We start from the raw sequence: 17,286 nt of genomic DNA on the forward strand, positions 1-17,286 counted from the left end.
CATTATCCTATTACTGTCGTGTTGTAACCTACGACAACCTTCTGCACTATCCGCCAACAACACCAACCTTTGTGTTATCTGCAAACATAAAAATTCACCCTTCCACTTCCTCATCCAAGTCATTTATAAAAATCACAAAGAGCAGAGGTTCCAGAACCGATCTCTATGAAACGCTGTTGGTCATTGGCCTCCAAGCAGAATATGCTCCTTCTCCTACCACCAACTGCTTTCTGTGCGCAAGCTCATTCTGAATCCACACAGCCACGTTTCCATGGATCCCATGCTCCTAACTTTCTGAATGAGCCTACTGTGGGGAACCTTGTCAAACGCATTATTAACATCCATATTCACCACATCCACTGCTCTACCTTCATCAATTGTTTTGTTACTTCCTCAAATAATTCAATCAGGCTCATGAAGCATGGCCTGCACCTCACAAAGCCATACTGACTAGCCCTGATCAGGTTATTCTTCTCCAAATGCCTGTCAATCCTTTCTCGAAGAATCCTCTCCAAAAATTTGTCCACCACTGACATAAGATCTGCTAGTCTATAATTCTCAGTTATCCCTATCCCTTTCTTGAACAAAGGAATAAAATTTACCACACTCCAATGATCAGGTACCATCTTGTATGGCCAGTAAGGACACAAAGATCATCACCAAAGGTGTAGCAATTTCTTCCCTCACTTCCCTTGGTAACCTGGGGTATATCTCATCCGGCCCCAGTGACTTACCTATTCTAAACTTCCAGCAATCCTATTTGTTTTTAATGTATTGATTATAATTATAACTTTTGATAATTTATAGACAGATTATACAATGTGATATTATCAACACTTAATACTTTGGTTAATTCTCTTCACCCTAATAGTCACAGTTTTCTATGACCTCTAACACCTTAAATAGATTTTACACATGTTCCTGACTTAGTTACCCTTTCCTCTATTTTTCACATGATCTGTCATTTTCTTGGCACGTTCTGTTCTGAATTGTCATTTTTCTCTAATGTAGCTTATCTAGTTAATAATGAACAAGTTATTCTTTTTCCTCCTCCATTACTTAATACAATTCAAGTCTCCTTTCAGAATTTTGTTCTTTCACAAACATTTACTTTCATTGTTGAACTCACCTAGGCATCTAGTTAACTGTTAAGTTTTACACTGCATGACAATGTGATTGCTTCTATCAGTCCTTAATAACATTTCACTGAGTGTAATTAATATAATTACAATACTGTCATTGACTATTCTCTATACTAATGACATTTCAACTGAATTCCCCGGAAAGGGCCATTGACGAATTCCTTTGTATTGAGTTGATAAATCAAACTCTCAGCATTTTTAAAATTTATTTAACAGTACTCTTTCAGGCCCATTTCAACTTTCACCTTTTCCTGTTACTTTTCTTCCCTTTCCTTTTTTCTGTAATGGGCATTAGAAACACATTTGGTTCTGGTTGAGAACATGGTATATAGACACCTAGGAAAGGACTGGGGCATTCTGTCTCATGAGCCTCATTGAAATTATGTTTTAACTCCATATACTCAATTTTGTACCAATCTACTGACACCTTTCCTTTATGTATTTTTATAACTGTTGCTTTTATCTTACATTTATTCAATGTCTTTCTTTACCAGATTATTTACACAACTCTCTGAAGCAAATTCTGAACTGCTACTTACAAATTTCATATTATGCTACTGGTGCCCTTTTGGTTCTGTGGTAGTACTTTTCTGTGGAAATGAGCAGGTGATGAATCAGAAGAGGAGCAGCTTCAAGGTAATAATAAATATTACATGGTGCATATTTGAAGACAGGCAGAGGTGCTCTTACCAATATTTATTCATTAATCAAGATCACAAAAACCTATTACCTGGTCATCACATTGCTACTTGTGGTGCAGATTAACTGAGGCTTTAGTTATTATGCATTTTGAAATATCCTGAGTTCTGAAAAATACTTAAAATTATCTCCTTTCCACTGGTTGATATGCCTTGGTCACTTGCAATATTATTTCTGAGAGACCAAGTCTGACACATCGTGCAGCAAAAACATCTTCAAAATTCAACACGCACAAAATGCTGGAGGAAATCAGCAGGCCAGGCAGCATCCATGGAAAAGAGTAAACAGTCCACATTTCGGGCCGAGACCCTTCATCAAGATTGGAAAAAAAAAAGATGAGAAGTCAGAGTAAGAAGGGAGGGGGAACTCAACATTCAATTAAATTAATGCAACTCCCCTTAATGGAGGATAAATTACTACAGGCTCATCTTAGGGTCAGGGGAAGTGGAATTATAGTTGAAGGGTCATATATTAATGCAGAACTTGCTGTCATTCCTCTTCCTTGTGTTCTTTGCAATGTATTGGGAAAGGCTTGCTGTAATCAGCGTGCAACTAATCATACCACAGCTGGTAGGTTTACTATTTTTGCTGGTCTTTGTATGGAAAGACAACAGTTGTACAGCCTTCTTTTGTACCTGTTGTATGGAAAGACTGGGAGCTTGCACCCTCATTCCAATTACAGTTAGGTTAAAGTTCATTATCAAAGGAACCAAACCCCAAATGGCTCTAAGTTCTTAAAAAATACTAATGGTTCTAAACACATTGGCTGGTAGCAGCTAATATTGTCCCTGTGTACTCCATACTAAGGATATTACAGATATACAGGTGAGTTGAACTTGCATGATTACAACACATGAGGATACAGCCCATAGGTCATTCACCTTAGTTTTGGCAGTCTGAAACAGAAGACAAGATAGGCACTGTTAAATGCCAAATTCACATTGATATCTAAAATTCACATCAAGGCATCTGTAGGTCATTCTGATGCATATTACTTAATAACTTTTTAGTCATCACTCTCATTTATAAGTTCAGTCAAGACTTTTTTTAAATGCCCCTTGCCGTATTCAACTTGCCTCCAACCAAGTCAGCATCTTCTTCAAATATGGGCAATTTTCTCGTGTTTTAAGTTTAATTAATTATATATTGATGCAGTTGTCTCACTTACATCACTGTAGCCTTGTAGCAGTAACTTCCTACCTTCTCACATCATTGCAATTCCAAATTATTCTGTGAAAACCCCATCATTTTAAATTCAGTGCCGATCTTTTGAATGGAACATAAAGGCTTTTTTGAAACCTAAGCATGTCACATGCATGCACTAGTTAATTTAAAACACAGCTCGTCAAGACTATTGATGAGGTTGGTAAGCCATCCTCCTTCAGCTGTAGTTGGATTAGATATTGAGATTTCTCTTGATACTTGATTCTGTTATCTTACTAGTTATGGATGCAAGATAGGTACTTGCTAATTTGCAACAGTCTCCTTTTTTAGGTGGTTCATTCAGCAATTTGTGGGATACTTTTGTAATCAATATATTTGAGATACAAATGGAAATGTAAAAAAAATTGTAGATTTCCAGTGGGAATAAAAAGCAAATAATAGAAATTTCCCCTCTGGTAATAATAGTATTACACTAATGGACATGTTTTAATGGGTGATTATTCATATGTAACCAATCACTACGTTATTATTTTAAAAACATATACAAATAGATATTTGTGATCAAGGTCAATATTTATTGAGACATTTGGCTTGAAAACATCCGTAAGAAATGTAACATGTTAGACTTAACCAGTTTAACTAGACTTCATCTGTCAAAGTAAGGATGGTGTAAGTCATTATTCACAATATAAATTTTGTCATTTAAACTTTTTCAATATACTTTCACATCCCATTTGATGAAATGTACATAAAATACAGTAAGCTTCTTGAGAAAATTGAGAACTAGTAAAATGAATTCTATATGAGTTATTTTTGGGCTTTCAAACCATTCCTTAGAAACTGTCATTCCAGATAGACTGTCCTATATGGATCAAAACTAGGAAGTCTATGGTGTTGGGCACTTATAATCTGAAAAAGCATTAGGCTGTTAACACACTGGCTATATTTCTCTGTGATCTCCAACTGTACCAACTGCACCTTAATTCTCTGGACATACTATATGCTTTTGAGGTTGTATCTGTTACAAAAAGTAAATATGCCCTTCACATCAAGTACCTCCACCAGTCTGAACTTTGCAGTGATTTGGCTTGAAGATTCTTTAGCACAGTGTTAAATTTCCACAACACCTGTTCACCACTGAAAGTAAACAATCTTGAATCTATACTCTCAAAAGCCCATGATTGGCAAGTGATATTAACTCTTGATTATGCTCATTATCAAGTAGTTGAGATAAAAATTCTGTCAATCACAATGATGATAAAAATTCAGTAGTCATGAGGTCTGTTTTAACAGTTGTTCATTAAAAGTCCATTTAGTGTTTCTTCTTTAGCAAAGAGGCTCCAGAGCCAACTGAACCTCTCTGTTGGGACGTGTTCCAAAGCAGACCAATGGCTACCTACGGTGGAGGTGGAATCTGCACACCCAGGAGATCATATGCAAAAATGTTCCAGAAAATTGCAAAAATGACAAAGACAGCATAAGAGAAAACCATGACCCACCAGGCACACTGCTGGTGGAGATTCTCCTCATAGCTACGCAAGATGATGAGTCCCATGCTGATTCCCACCACCGCTCCAGCCAAATGTGCCATAAAGCTGGGCTGGGGGCCAGACGAGGGCAGCGGAGGGGAGAAACGCAGCCAAACTGCACGCCCAACCTCAGAGCTCACTGCCAACAGATCAGAGCACAATCTTAGAAGTTCAGCGCATGGGAATAAAGTTAATAATAGCAAATGCAAACTATACACAGTCATTTTACCATCCATATACACTTTCTAAATAACACTGCAATCCTTCCTGCATGAACATGAAGGGACTTAGAACCTACTGTACGTATTTTAACAAGAAAGAGTTGGCATTGATCTAGTTTGTTGAAGTTCTATACACTGATTATAAATTATATATAGTATTTTTAAAAACACCATTTGGACGATGCTATAGCACCATAAGGCCCACATAACTGGAAGAGAGAGGTGTAGCGAGAGATTTTGAAACATAACATTAAGTGTAACGGGTGGGCACTCTCACAGACAGAACAGAATATGAGTTACTACCCTATTCTTTCAATGGTACTACATCAAGTTCTTGTTTCATCACTCCTAGCCCTTCCTTACTCAGTCTACCTTTGTCTAAATCCTCACTTCTGTTAACAATTGGACACTCTGGGGCGGGATGCCAGGCATTTTGTTAACACAGACTAGCTCACAAAATGTACTGGGCCTCTCATCATTAGTACTGGGCAAGTAGCCAGAACTCTTCGCAGCAAGCCAAATGAAAAAATAACCAGGGCAGAAATCTGCCACTGGGATGTGCCAGTCTTGCTTCGTACCTTTGGTGCTTCTCAATAAGAAATTAAATAACAGCAGATGTAACTGTTTATTATATTAAAAAAAATGATTAGCCAGGGTCTTCATAGTGAATAAACACTCATGTGAGCCTGTGTGGAAAACAGAGGGATACTGAACAATTTTGATGCACACATAGTGTAATGGTTATGGTTCTTAATAGTAGGAAGGTAAACAAACCACCTAAAATCACAGTACTTACTGCAGACAAGGGCCAGTATCATTCGGAGCAGTTTATAAGGACACCTCATTCCTGCCCAGTTCTGTAAAAATACAATAAATAACAATTGGGGTCTGTTATGCCACAAACATTAACCTTGGATGAACCTTCTCCCTAGGTTGGAAGGGTTCAAGGTCCCAATCCAAGATATGACCCATAATCCATTATTGAGATAATGCTAGTAGTAAAATCTTTCAAATGAGACATTGAACTGAAGTCCCCGTCTGCTCACTTGAGTGAACAGAAGAGAACCATGTGTACTATTAGAAGAGTGGAGAAGTTATTTTGGTAAACTAGAAAACTTTCACCCCTCAATAATATAACCAAACGCAGGCTAACTGGTTGTTCCTTTGAACAACCTAGCTTTCACATCCACAGAATTAAAGACATGAAAGGCCTGTGCAAATGTAATGTCTTTCTATTAACTCTAGTTCAGTGACACAATTTATATATTTTATACCTTTTTTTTAAACCAGTAACGTTCAAATCCAATTTAATGTATTTTCTGTCAATAATAGTGAGAATTTAAAAGAGGAATATAATGATTCAGCTTTATGCATCATGTAAATACATGTGGTAAATTGTGTTTCTGGTTCCAGATTAGAGCAGCATGGGTTTTCTTATAGTAAATTTGGGGAACTGGTATTATTTAACATTCTGCCTTGGCATTCTGGTGCAGATATAAACTAGAGTATTGCATTCCACAGCCTGAATTATGCAGTGGGTGTTCATAAATGGTACTTGTTATTCATGATACTTACACTTATTCAAAAGCTTTCTATGAGCTCCTGTGTTCACTTCTAAGATGATGGCTAGGAATCTGAAGCAGTGCCACAGTGAACTGGAAACCAGCAGCAGATCTCCTTAACCAACTAGATTTCAGAATCTTTCCTGACCCATGCAGAGTTCAAACCAGGTATTGTAAATTAAAAATACTTTATTCAAAGATAAATCATCCTCAGGAAACAAAATAACAAGAGAAAAAGCTGATATTAAATGAAAGGTGATACAGAAAGAAAACTGTATTTTGCTTTTAACACCTAGAATAATTCTAACCTATAAATAGACACCACAGGCATAATCTCTAGCCTGAAAATTAATTGTTATTTGTTAACAAATAGGACATGCACTGTTAAAAACCTATTTACCTGAGTCATTAGCCTCTATATTTTCTAGTGTGTTTATTAAGTAGTTATCACATCAAGAACAGCAATTCCAAGTCGTTCAATATTGAGAAAGTAAACTAATGAAGCACAACCTTGGAAAAGCAGAGCAACTCAGTCAATACATGCAGCATAGTAAAGTTAGTGGAACATATTGAATGATTTACTCTTTAACAACAGAGAGTGCCAATGACCTAAATGCAACCTCTGCATTATTATAAAATGTTAGACTGATTATCACCCTCAGAGGCAGTTGCCTTTAATTCAGTTTCATGACTATCTTTTAACATCTATGCACCAATAATGAAGTATTTTAATTTTACACAGATGGTTGGGTGTCTTAACAGAAAAGGATATGGTTCATCTGCCTTTGTCTAAGTCAAGACATAGATACACATTGAAGATAAATGGATTAAAGCTAAATTAATGAAGGGAGGAATTTTAGGAAGACATGCATAATAGTGCCCCACAATATGTATCATGATCTGGATATCAGGAAATTGCAAAATCACCCTTCATTTGTCACAAAACTGTTTAGTAAAGCAATAACTTAATTTTTAAAATTACTGATAAAATAACAAATAAAAAACAGATCATGGCAAAAGTATCTAAAGCTAGCGGGCATGGGTTTAATGTAAGAGGGAAGAGGGTTAGAGGGGATCTAAGGAAGAACTTTCCACTGAGGTGATGGTTGGAATATGGAACTCACTGTGTTAGTGGATGATGGAAGTAGGTTCTTGCGACATTTAAATATCTAGACAAGTATTTGAATTGCTGAGGCATAGAGACCAAGTACTGGTAAGTGGAAAAGGTCCTGATGAAGGGTCTTGGCCCAAAATGTCGACTCTTTTCCACAGATGCTGCCTGGGGTGCCGAGTTCCTCCAGCATTTTGTGTGGATTACATTGATTTCCAGTTTCTGCAGATTTTCTTTTGTTTAGTGTAGAAGGGTTCTTCATGGCCATTGGAAATGGTTGGTCATCATTGTGGCTCTACTTTAATGCTAAATTACTTTAGATGAGATAGTTAAGTGCAATTAACTTGAAAGCAATCGATTTGCTGCAAGTTATTCATTGACAGTTAGACCCATAATTCTTATATTTAAATAAGTATGCTGCCTTTGGTTGAGCTGTTACCTAATTTACATCTTACAAAATCAGGCTGCCAATGTCATTCCAGACCACAAACAAACTACTGGAAGAATTCAGCGGCCCAGGCAGCATCTGCGGAGGGAACTGGATAATTGACATTTCATAAGACCATAAGACATAGGAGCAGAATTAGGCCATCTGGCCCATCGAGTCTGCTCCGCCATCCAGTCATGGCTGATTGGCTGATCCTGTATCCTATCTCCTCCTCAACACCAGTTCCTGGCCTTCTGCCCGGGGAGACCTTACATCTAGACTTCATTTCCCCTTACAGATGCTGCCTGACATGCTGAGTTCCTCCAGCAGATTATTTTTCTTTCTTCCAGATTCCTCCATCTGCATTCTCTTGTCTCTCTACTTGTCTTTATTTCTATCAGTCTCCTTTGATTTTAGCCACCAGATGGCACCAACACGCTGATGTCTGCTTCAAGCAATGAGCAAGCTTCTGTAGAGTCAGATATTAGAATGTGCACCTGATCTGAAAATGTTATATATATACAGTCATAGATGGAGCCAAAACTATCTTTGCACATTGCCTTGGGCATATCTCATCTACATCCAATTCTCTGTCACTGAATCCCATCATTTTAGTTGCCATTTAAAATTGCATTTATACAGATCAAGGAATTAATAAAATGGGCTGTTTCCCTGCTCTTATTTAACTGCTTTCCAATCCAGTTTCATCTGGATAGTGAGAGGTGGGGAAAGGAAAGGAAGAATGTATTCTATAGACAAAAACGTCAAGATGCTCTCACATGTCTGGACACCTAGTTAAAACACATGCCTACGGGGTCATACGTTCCAAAACTTGATTTTGGAATATTATTCAAACTCCTGTGACCCGACTGGTACCGAACCACAGCAATCGTCCCCCTGATCACTTTCCTCTGAACAGGAGCAATATTCATTATTCAAGTATAAGCACTTGCCGGGTATGTAAAGGTTCCAAGAATTCACATAACCCAAGGTTTCTACAAGTCTAAAACACTGTCAGCTGAGATCACAAATGTTGTGATAGTTGCTATACATCTTAATTGATTTTAAATCATGATTAGATCTTGGCTGGAGTTGTTAATCAGTACAGATTTATATTACAAGTTCAAAATATGCTGGACTACAGAATGATGGACCTAAGTGTTTCAATCTGTGGCAGGGATTTGGGGGTAGAAACCTGTCTTTGATCATTTGGACAGAATGTGAATTACAGATCCAATGCTGGATCTACTTATACACCGAAATTCATCCCAGTGACATCAATTAAATGGGATTTTAGTAGCAGAATGTAATAAGCTAGAGCAACTTCCTCAAGCATATGCATGCAACCAAGAATGAGTTTCTTCACTTTTATCTCCAATTATCCTTCTAAAAGAAATGGTTATAAATACTCTGGAATCTGCTGTAATGCCAAAGTGCAGTGCTGTGTTCGGATGGTAACCTGGCAAAGACTGAGTGCTCTCAGATGAATATAGAGTCTCTACATATTTCAGGGCTTGCACTGTGCCAAAGGAAAAAATAACCTGATGCTAAATCACATTCATTGTAGCTCAATACACCTTTGGTTTATTTGTATTATTTTATACAACTGCTAGGGAAAAATAAAATTATTACCATGACAACATTGGCCAAGTGTGCAGAACAGAGCGCATAAACGCCGCCAGAGGCTCCAACCAAAGGTGCTCTCATGTCGGTGATAGAAACAGTCAAGGATCCTGCAATGTAAACACAGGTAAGTAAATAGATCCACAGAATTTCACTACATCCATTTGCTTGGCATTTCCAATACACCTGCAAAATGATTTTCTACATAGAAAGCATACTTTTCCACCCACAAGTGATATTTGTGACTCATTAGAGTCAGGGAACTCAGCACTTAGAGATTTAAATTAGTGACATTTCTAATCTTTCCAACTTCCCATTTGAACTCTAATTTCTTGAGTGACATGCAATGATGCACAAATTTCTTAGCAGGTAACAGTGTCCTATCAGCCTTTTCCATGCATATTTTGTGCAAACCTATTTTACATCTAGTTGTGCATACAGAGTGATATTGTGGAATTCCGTGGATCAAGAAGATACAATTTGGATCACATCTAAGTGTGATGTACTAAAGTGTGAAACTAGGTCTTGGGTCAAGTTGGCAAAGATAAATTGAAAAGTTAGAGTTTCAAATTTCTTCATAGATATGAAAGGGAAGAAGTTGAAAAAACCCCACTGGAAACATGGAACAGCCATGGGTTAAAAAATGTACAGTAAAAAAGCTTTAACATTTTGACAAAAGATGGGCAAGAAATACAGGTCAGAGAAATCAAAATACAACTAAATTGACAAGAAATGTCAAAACTGATGATGAAAAATTTTAAGGCCAAGAATGTGGTAAGGCTGTGAATTTGCAGCTTCAAGTTTTAGAGAGGGATACTGTCTGCTACCAAGGCATTATTGTTTTTCAGTTGGCGTATGGCTTTTCTGACTTGTTTTCAGTCTGGGATGGCGGTGAGATTGTATCAGAAGATTTGCTATGTGAGTCAAGGATGATCACGTCAATATAGCGAGTTAGGTAAAATGCTGAAAAGCAGGACATCTATGGCAATAATCTTGGGATTGCTGCCTATGCCATGCAACTGTGATGGTAAGAATAGGATGATCTGGCAGATGAATGCACGGCTGAAGAATAGGTGCGGGGCAATGTTTCAGATTTCCGGATCATTGGGATCTCTGCTGGGGAAGGTAGAGACAAGGCAATACCCATTACACATTGGTGTTTAGGGCAGCAATGAAGAGAGTAGTGGTGTTAGGGCTTCCTTCATCATGTCAGTAGCTTCTGCCCAGTTTTCATTCCTGTCAGTCATGCAAGTCCCAGGTGGAGACTCAGGAATACCATCACACTCAGATGTAGAAGGATTCTTCATTGTTGGTTCTGTAATTTTGTTTTACCAGTCAGGGTTGTTAGCTCTGAGCTGAACCCCCAAAGCTGGACGATCGGTGGATCATGCCTTGACTCCAGCCAACATAGCTCTCTGCGCCATTGAGGCATGCAAGCCTCCAAACAATGACAAGGTTGTACACAAGGTTGGGTTACATCTGAAGCCAAGGAGAACCAATATCTTTGTTGGAGCTATTGGGAAGGGCTTAAACTAATTTGGCAGCGGCTTGGGAACTAGAGTGATAGGGCTAGGGATGGGCCAGTTGGTATACAACTCAAAGCAGTGGGTAGTGAGACTGTGAGGAAGATGATAGAGCAAAATTGCAGTCAGTGGGATAAGTTGAAGTGCAATGGGGCCAAAATCAAAAAGGGTGATGAACACAGGATGATGAAGAGGGTGTTATATTTGAATGGATGCAGCACACAGAATAAAGAAGATAATCTTTTAGCACAGTTAGAGATTGACAGGCATGATGTTGTGGGCACCGTTGTGGTGTGGCTGAAATATAATAGTTGGGAGATTAACATCCAATGGTAAGCTAAATGTTGAAAGAGTAGGCAGGTAGACAGAGAGGCTCTGTTGAGGAAAAAAAATGGAATCAAATTCTCAGAAAGAGGCGATATACAGTACTCTAGGATCAGACAATTTAGAATCCTTGTGTGAGAGTTAAGAAACTGCAAAGGTAAAAAGACCCTGATGGGAGTTATTGGGAAGCTTTTAATAATGAACAGAAGGCAATTAAAAAGCCAGAAAGGGAGAAAAGATGAAATATGAAGGTAAGCTAGCCAACAATATAAAAGAGGATACAATATAAAGAGTAAAAGAGATGAGAGTAGATACTAGACCACTGAAAAATGACTCTGGAGAGATAGCGATGTTGGATAAAGAAATGGCAAATGAACTTAAGTATTTTTCATCAGTCTTTACTATGGAAGATACTAGCAAAATGCCAGAATGTCAGAGGGCAGACGTGAGTGGTGTTGCTATTACTAAGGAGAGAGTGCTTGAGAAGCTGAAAAGTCGGAAGGTAGATAAGTCACCTGGATTAGGTGGATTACTCCCCACAGCTTTGAAAGAGATAATGTGGAGGCATTATAATCACTAGATTCTGGAATAGTTTTAGTGGACTGGAAATTTGCAAATGTTACTCTTTAAGAAGGCAGGGAGGCAGAGGAAAGGAAATTATAAGGCAGTTAGGCTGAATTCAGTGGTTGGAAAGATGAGGAGCCTATTATTGAGGATGAGGTTTTAGGGTACTTGGAGGCACCTGACAAAATATGCCAAAGTCAGCATGATTTCTTTAAGGAGAGATCTGTTGGAAATCTTTGAGGAAATAACAGGCAGAACAGAAAAGGAAAGTCAGTGGATGTTGTTTATTGGATTTCCATGGTATAACAGGAAAGATACTAGCATGGATAGAAGATTTGGCTAAATGGCAGGAGACAAAGAGTAGGAATAAAGGGAGCCTTCTCTGTTTGGCTGTTGGTGACCAGTGGTGTGCTTCAGAGGTCAATATCGGCATCGCCTCTTTTCACATTATATGTCAATGATTTGGATGAAGAAATTGATAACTTTGTGGCAAAGTTTTCAGATGATACGAAGGTAGGTGGAAGGGCAGGTACTGTTAAGGAAGCAGGGTGTCTGCAGAAGGACTTTGACAGATTGGGAGAATGGGCAAAGAAGTAACAGATAGAATATAGTGCAAAGATGTGCATGATCATGCATTTTGGTAGAAGGAATAAAGACGTGGAATATTTTGTAAATGGAGAGAAAATTCAAAAATCAAAGGTGCAAAGGAACTTGGGAGTCCTTGTGCAGGATTCCCCAGAGGGTAACTTATGGCCTGAATCATTGGTAAGGAAAGTAAATGCAATGTTAGCATACAATTCATGAGGACTAGAATACAAAAGCAAAGATGTAATGCTGAGGCTTTATAAGGCATTGGTCAGACTATGCTTGGAGTATTGGGCCCTTATGTAAGAAAAGATATGCTGACAGTGGAGACGGTCCAGAGGGCATTCTCAAGAATGATTCCAGTAATGAAAGGATTACTGAATGAGGAGTGTTTGATAGTTTTAGCCCTATACTCATTGGGGTTTAAAGAGTGGGAGGGGGAATCTCATTGTAATCAATTGAATATTGAAAGGCCTATATAAAGTAAATGTGTAAAGGATGTTTCCAATAGTGGGGGAATCTAGAACCAGTGGGCACAGCTTCAGAACAGAGGGACAGCCATTTAAACAAAGATGGGGAAAAATTTCTTAAGCCAGAGGGTACTGAATCTGTGGAATTTATTGTCACTGACAGCTGTGCAGGCCAAGTCTTAGTATATTTAAGGTGCAAGTTGATAGGTTCTTGATTAATCAGGGTATCAAAGGTTATGAGGAGAAGACAGGAGAATGGGGTTGAAGGGGATAATAAATCAGCCATGGTGGTCTGGCTGTGCAGACCCAAAAGAACGAGTGGCCTAATTCTGTCCCTAATTTATGGTCTCATGGACAGAGTCATTACTAAGGGGTTCTTCCAGATGCCTTCCAGTTGGCATCGACTACCTCCCTATCCTTGCTAAATTCAATTCTGTTCTTCACTCCTAGAGGGTTGGTGGTAAAACTCATTTGCCTTGTAGGAAACAAGAGAAAACCTGCAGATGCTGGAAATCCAAGCAACACACACAAAATGCTGGAGGAACTCAGCAGGCCAGGCAGCGTCTATGGAAAAAAGTACAGACGACGTTTCAGACCGAGATCCTTCAACTGTACTTTTTTTTTACATAGATGTTGCCTGTCCTGCTGAGTTCCTACAGCATTTTGTGTGTGTTGCTTGCCTTATAGGAACTTCAGTGAAGATTTGTTAGACTGGCTCCCGAGTTGAAAAGGCTGGCCTATGAGGATAAATTAAATAATATCAGCTCATAAGAAATATGAGGATAAGATAGAGGTGCAATTATTAGTGAGTTTAATAAGTACTGAGAACCTGTTTCCCTAGGGTTGAAAATGTTGAATCAGAATCATTATTCCAAATTAAGGTATCAGTTGTTTGGGACAAAGGAGTAATTTCTTTACAATGAGGATTATGATCCTTAGGTACCTTTTACTCAATAGTTGAAAAGTATACTCAGAAATGGGAAGAAAAACAAATAGAAGTAAAAGGTAGCAGAATAGGGCAGACATCTTAATCCTTGACCTTGCTGAATGGCAAAACATTCTTGATAGGCCAGATAACCAAAATAAATCATTTTGAACTTCATTACTTCCCATTAAGCCCATTAAGGTGTGACCCAATTAATATTCATTAACTATATACATCATGAAGTTCTATTGATCTCTCTAGTTATCTTCCCTGGGGTGTCCCATTGCAAAACAACTTAGTCACAAACTTCCCATTTTAATAATTTTTTAGATTTATTAATCAGTTGGATTCGACTTGAGATGTACTTATTGGCAAGTTTCATAATGTAAAAAGGTTTTTAAAAAAAGTATATTAGTCCAGTGCGGCCTCCTCTACATCAGAGACTTGACGCAAATTGGGGACCACTTTATCAAGCACCTTCACTCTGTCTGCCACAAAAGGCAGGATCTTGCAGTGGCTACCATTTCAATTCAAATTCCCATTCTCATTCTGACATATCTGTCCATGACCTCCATTAACTGCCATCATTAGGCCAAACTCAAGTTGGAGGAGCAACACCTGCTATTCCGTCTGGGTTGTCTCCAACCTGATAACATGAACATCTATTTCCCCAACTTCTTGAAATTTATTCCCCTCTTTCCTTCTCTCTTTTTCCATTCCCTATTCTGAATAGCCGCTCACCCCTTCTCTTCCCCTCACCTGCCCATCATTTCCCCTCCTCCTTCCATTTCCTCCATGATCCATTGTCCTCTTCAATGAAATTCCTTCTTCTTCAACCCTTTACCTCTTCTACCCACCCTGCCCAGCTTTTTCTTTATCTCCCTTCCACCACCCACCCACCCACCCATCTTTTCCCTCGCCTGGTCATCACCTGCCCGTTTGTTCTCATTCCCTTCCGTCTACCTTCTTATTCCGGTTTCTGCTCTGATCTTTTCCAATCTTGATGAAGAGTCTCGACCTGAAATGACAGCCATTTAATCCACTTACTCGATGCTGTCAGACTTGCTGAATTCCTCCAGCAATTTATGTGTGTTGCTCAAGATTTCCAGCCTCTCTAGAATCTCACGTGTTGATACATGGTAGATCCTGATTATTACTTAGTGCACAGAGCAGTATCAACAGGTGGCAATACCCTTATATATGTCCGCCAGGTCTCAGGGATCTAATTTTAATTCAGTGGCCCTTCAAGGAAAGCAAAGACTTTCCTTACAGCAGCCTTTGCCTCAGTCTCTCTGATAACAAGGTTCCCAGAGGACAGAACCAGCAATTAATCCTGCCATCTAACTAGTCTATCTATGTGCCCTCCATGCCTTCAATTTTCCACCCAGAACAGATGGAAGTTTATCTTTGTAAATTAAAAGGAAGCCTAGGAGTTAAAAGAACCCAGGCCTGAATTCTGGAGCAACTGGTGAGTCTTTAATTCCCTCCACAATTCACTCAACTGAAACTGCCCCAAAAATAAAAACTTGGTCACAGGCCGAGCAGCTGCAGACTTTGCCTGGACCCTGACCCTGTCTGAATTTTTAATTTACAATTCCCATTCTGAGTTTCTATCAAGTGGCTTATTTTACTGCACAAGATCTGATTTATCAGGGGTGTCTTCCAACTGAGGATGTAAAAGGTACAATACACTGGAAAGAATACTTAGCAGTTACAGGTAAGACTGCTGTTTTAGGAAGTCAGAATCAAATTTAATATCATTGGCATATGTTGAGAAATCTTCTTGTTTTGTGGCACCAGTACAATGCAATACATAATTAAAAAACTAAATTACAGATATATATATTAAAAATTAAATTAAATAAGTGGTATAAAAAGAGAACAAAAAAAGCCAAAAGCATACCAAAACTAGCCTTTTCAAATTTCCGTGCACCTTGTTTCTACCATTTGGCAGAGTTGTCATCCTCTTACGTTCACCAAAGCCGAAGAGGCAGTAAGTTTACTAAATTGTATGCTCTCACGAGTACAATAACCTCCTCTGGTGCCTGTTGTAAATAGCCCAATTAGCCATTATAGCTGTTGCAGAAACCCTCTCCATATAATTAAGAATTTTTCAACGACACTATGGAAGTTGATCAAGAGAAAACCCTGATCTTGCCAATTATGTGGTTTAGCATGAGCTGTCAGTTCTGTGAACTGTGAGTGAGTTGCTTCCAATGATATCAGTGGCATTGGCAGAGGAGACTGAAGATACAGAGATAGCTAGTTCATAAGGAGCATCTTCCACAAACATTGGCACGGGCACAATAAGGACCTCTGTCCAAGTTTCAACAAAGCAAGGTTCTAATGCAAATGAAACAGACCATGAAAGGCAAAAAGAAGGGATGCAAATCACTTTTATTAATGCAATAGTCTCCACGTGATGGTGCTTTCAATTCCATTGGCAACGGCAAACAGATCTTACTCCAGCACTGCGGGCCTTATTCCAAGAGTTGATACAGACTGAGATCATGCACAACAGGGGGCAAAGCTACAGATCCTTGTTCCTCACATGTTGAAGCATTTTAATTAACACCATATTGAGTTGCTGCTTCCTTACATAAAAGCCAAATTCTGCATAGATGCTTTCCCCACCATAACTAGCAGAATTTCAGGGTCACTCTTCCTTGCTGAAAACTATGTAGGTTACACAGTAACAGCATACTGAACATAGTCCATTCAAACCTTTGTATTCCTGGTCTTTGCTCTTCTTCCTTCCAAACATTTCAACTTCTGACTACAGAATTTACTGAAAGGCCTTCTGTGGACACTGTCTCTGTCTTTTTCATTCCAGTCCATCAAAAATAAATTTAAATGCACAGCACTGATATATTGGAGCAATGAAGAAAATTCTTAATAATTAGTAAGCTCTTGCTAAATAAGATATTAACAAGAAATAAAAACTGCTATGCCTAGGAACAAGTTGAAGAACCTAGGCAAATGTCAACACCCAGTCAATTAATATAAAATTGCAAAATTATATCTGAATAAGTAATTCATTTGTGAATTATTTGAAATGCACAAAGCAGATTACACATACAGCATGCTCCTGATATCTAGAATTCCCTACTTATCAAGTCTTCTTCAGCTAGACTTGCCAATCTGGGTAACTACTTCGTGTTGCTGAACCACATGTTGACCTAGTCTGACACAGTTCTTCACTTTGCTTCGTGAATTGAGTTTTTCTTGGCCAATACCACTCAATTAGATTTAAAGAGATTAAAGATTAGCTTTATTTGTCACATGTACATGGAAACACTGAAACACAGTGAAATGTGTTGTTTGCACCAACATCCAACACAGTCTGATACGTGTTGGAGCAACCTGCAAGAGTCACCATGTGTCAGGCACAAGCATGCGCTCAACACACTAACCCTC

The 17,286-nt window shown here is 38.6% G+C and overlaps 1 protein-coding gene across 1 annotated transcript in view; it reads right to left on the bottom strand.

The window, feature by feature from the left end:
* Positions 1-4,401: 4,401 nt before the first annotated feature.
* rhbdl1 (rhomboid, veinlet-like 1 (Drosophila)) overlaps positions 4,402-17,286 on the bottom strand; it is a 303,125-nt gene continuing 290,240 nt past the window's right edge. Inside the window, exons 7-9 of the mRNA XM_059978638.1 lie at positions 9,488-9,588; positions 5,552-5,612; positions 4,402-4,673 (exon numbers count right to left, since the gene is read on the bottom strand). Of these exons, the coding sequence (XP_059834621.1) occupies positions 4,402-4,673; positions 5,552-5,612; positions 9,488-9,588 (434 nt within the window). The remainder of the gene's footprint in view (positions 4,674-5,551; positions 5,613-9,487; positions 9,589-17,286) is intronic.

Source organism: Hypanus sabinus, chromosome 9 (genome assembly GCF_030144855.1).
Source record: "Hypanus sabinus isolate sHypSab1 chromosome 9, sHypSab1.hap1, whole genome shotgun sequence".
NCBI classification, from domain to species: Eukaryota; Metazoa; Chordata; class Chondrichthyes; order Myliobatiformes; family Dasyatidae; genus Hypanus; species Hypanus sabinus.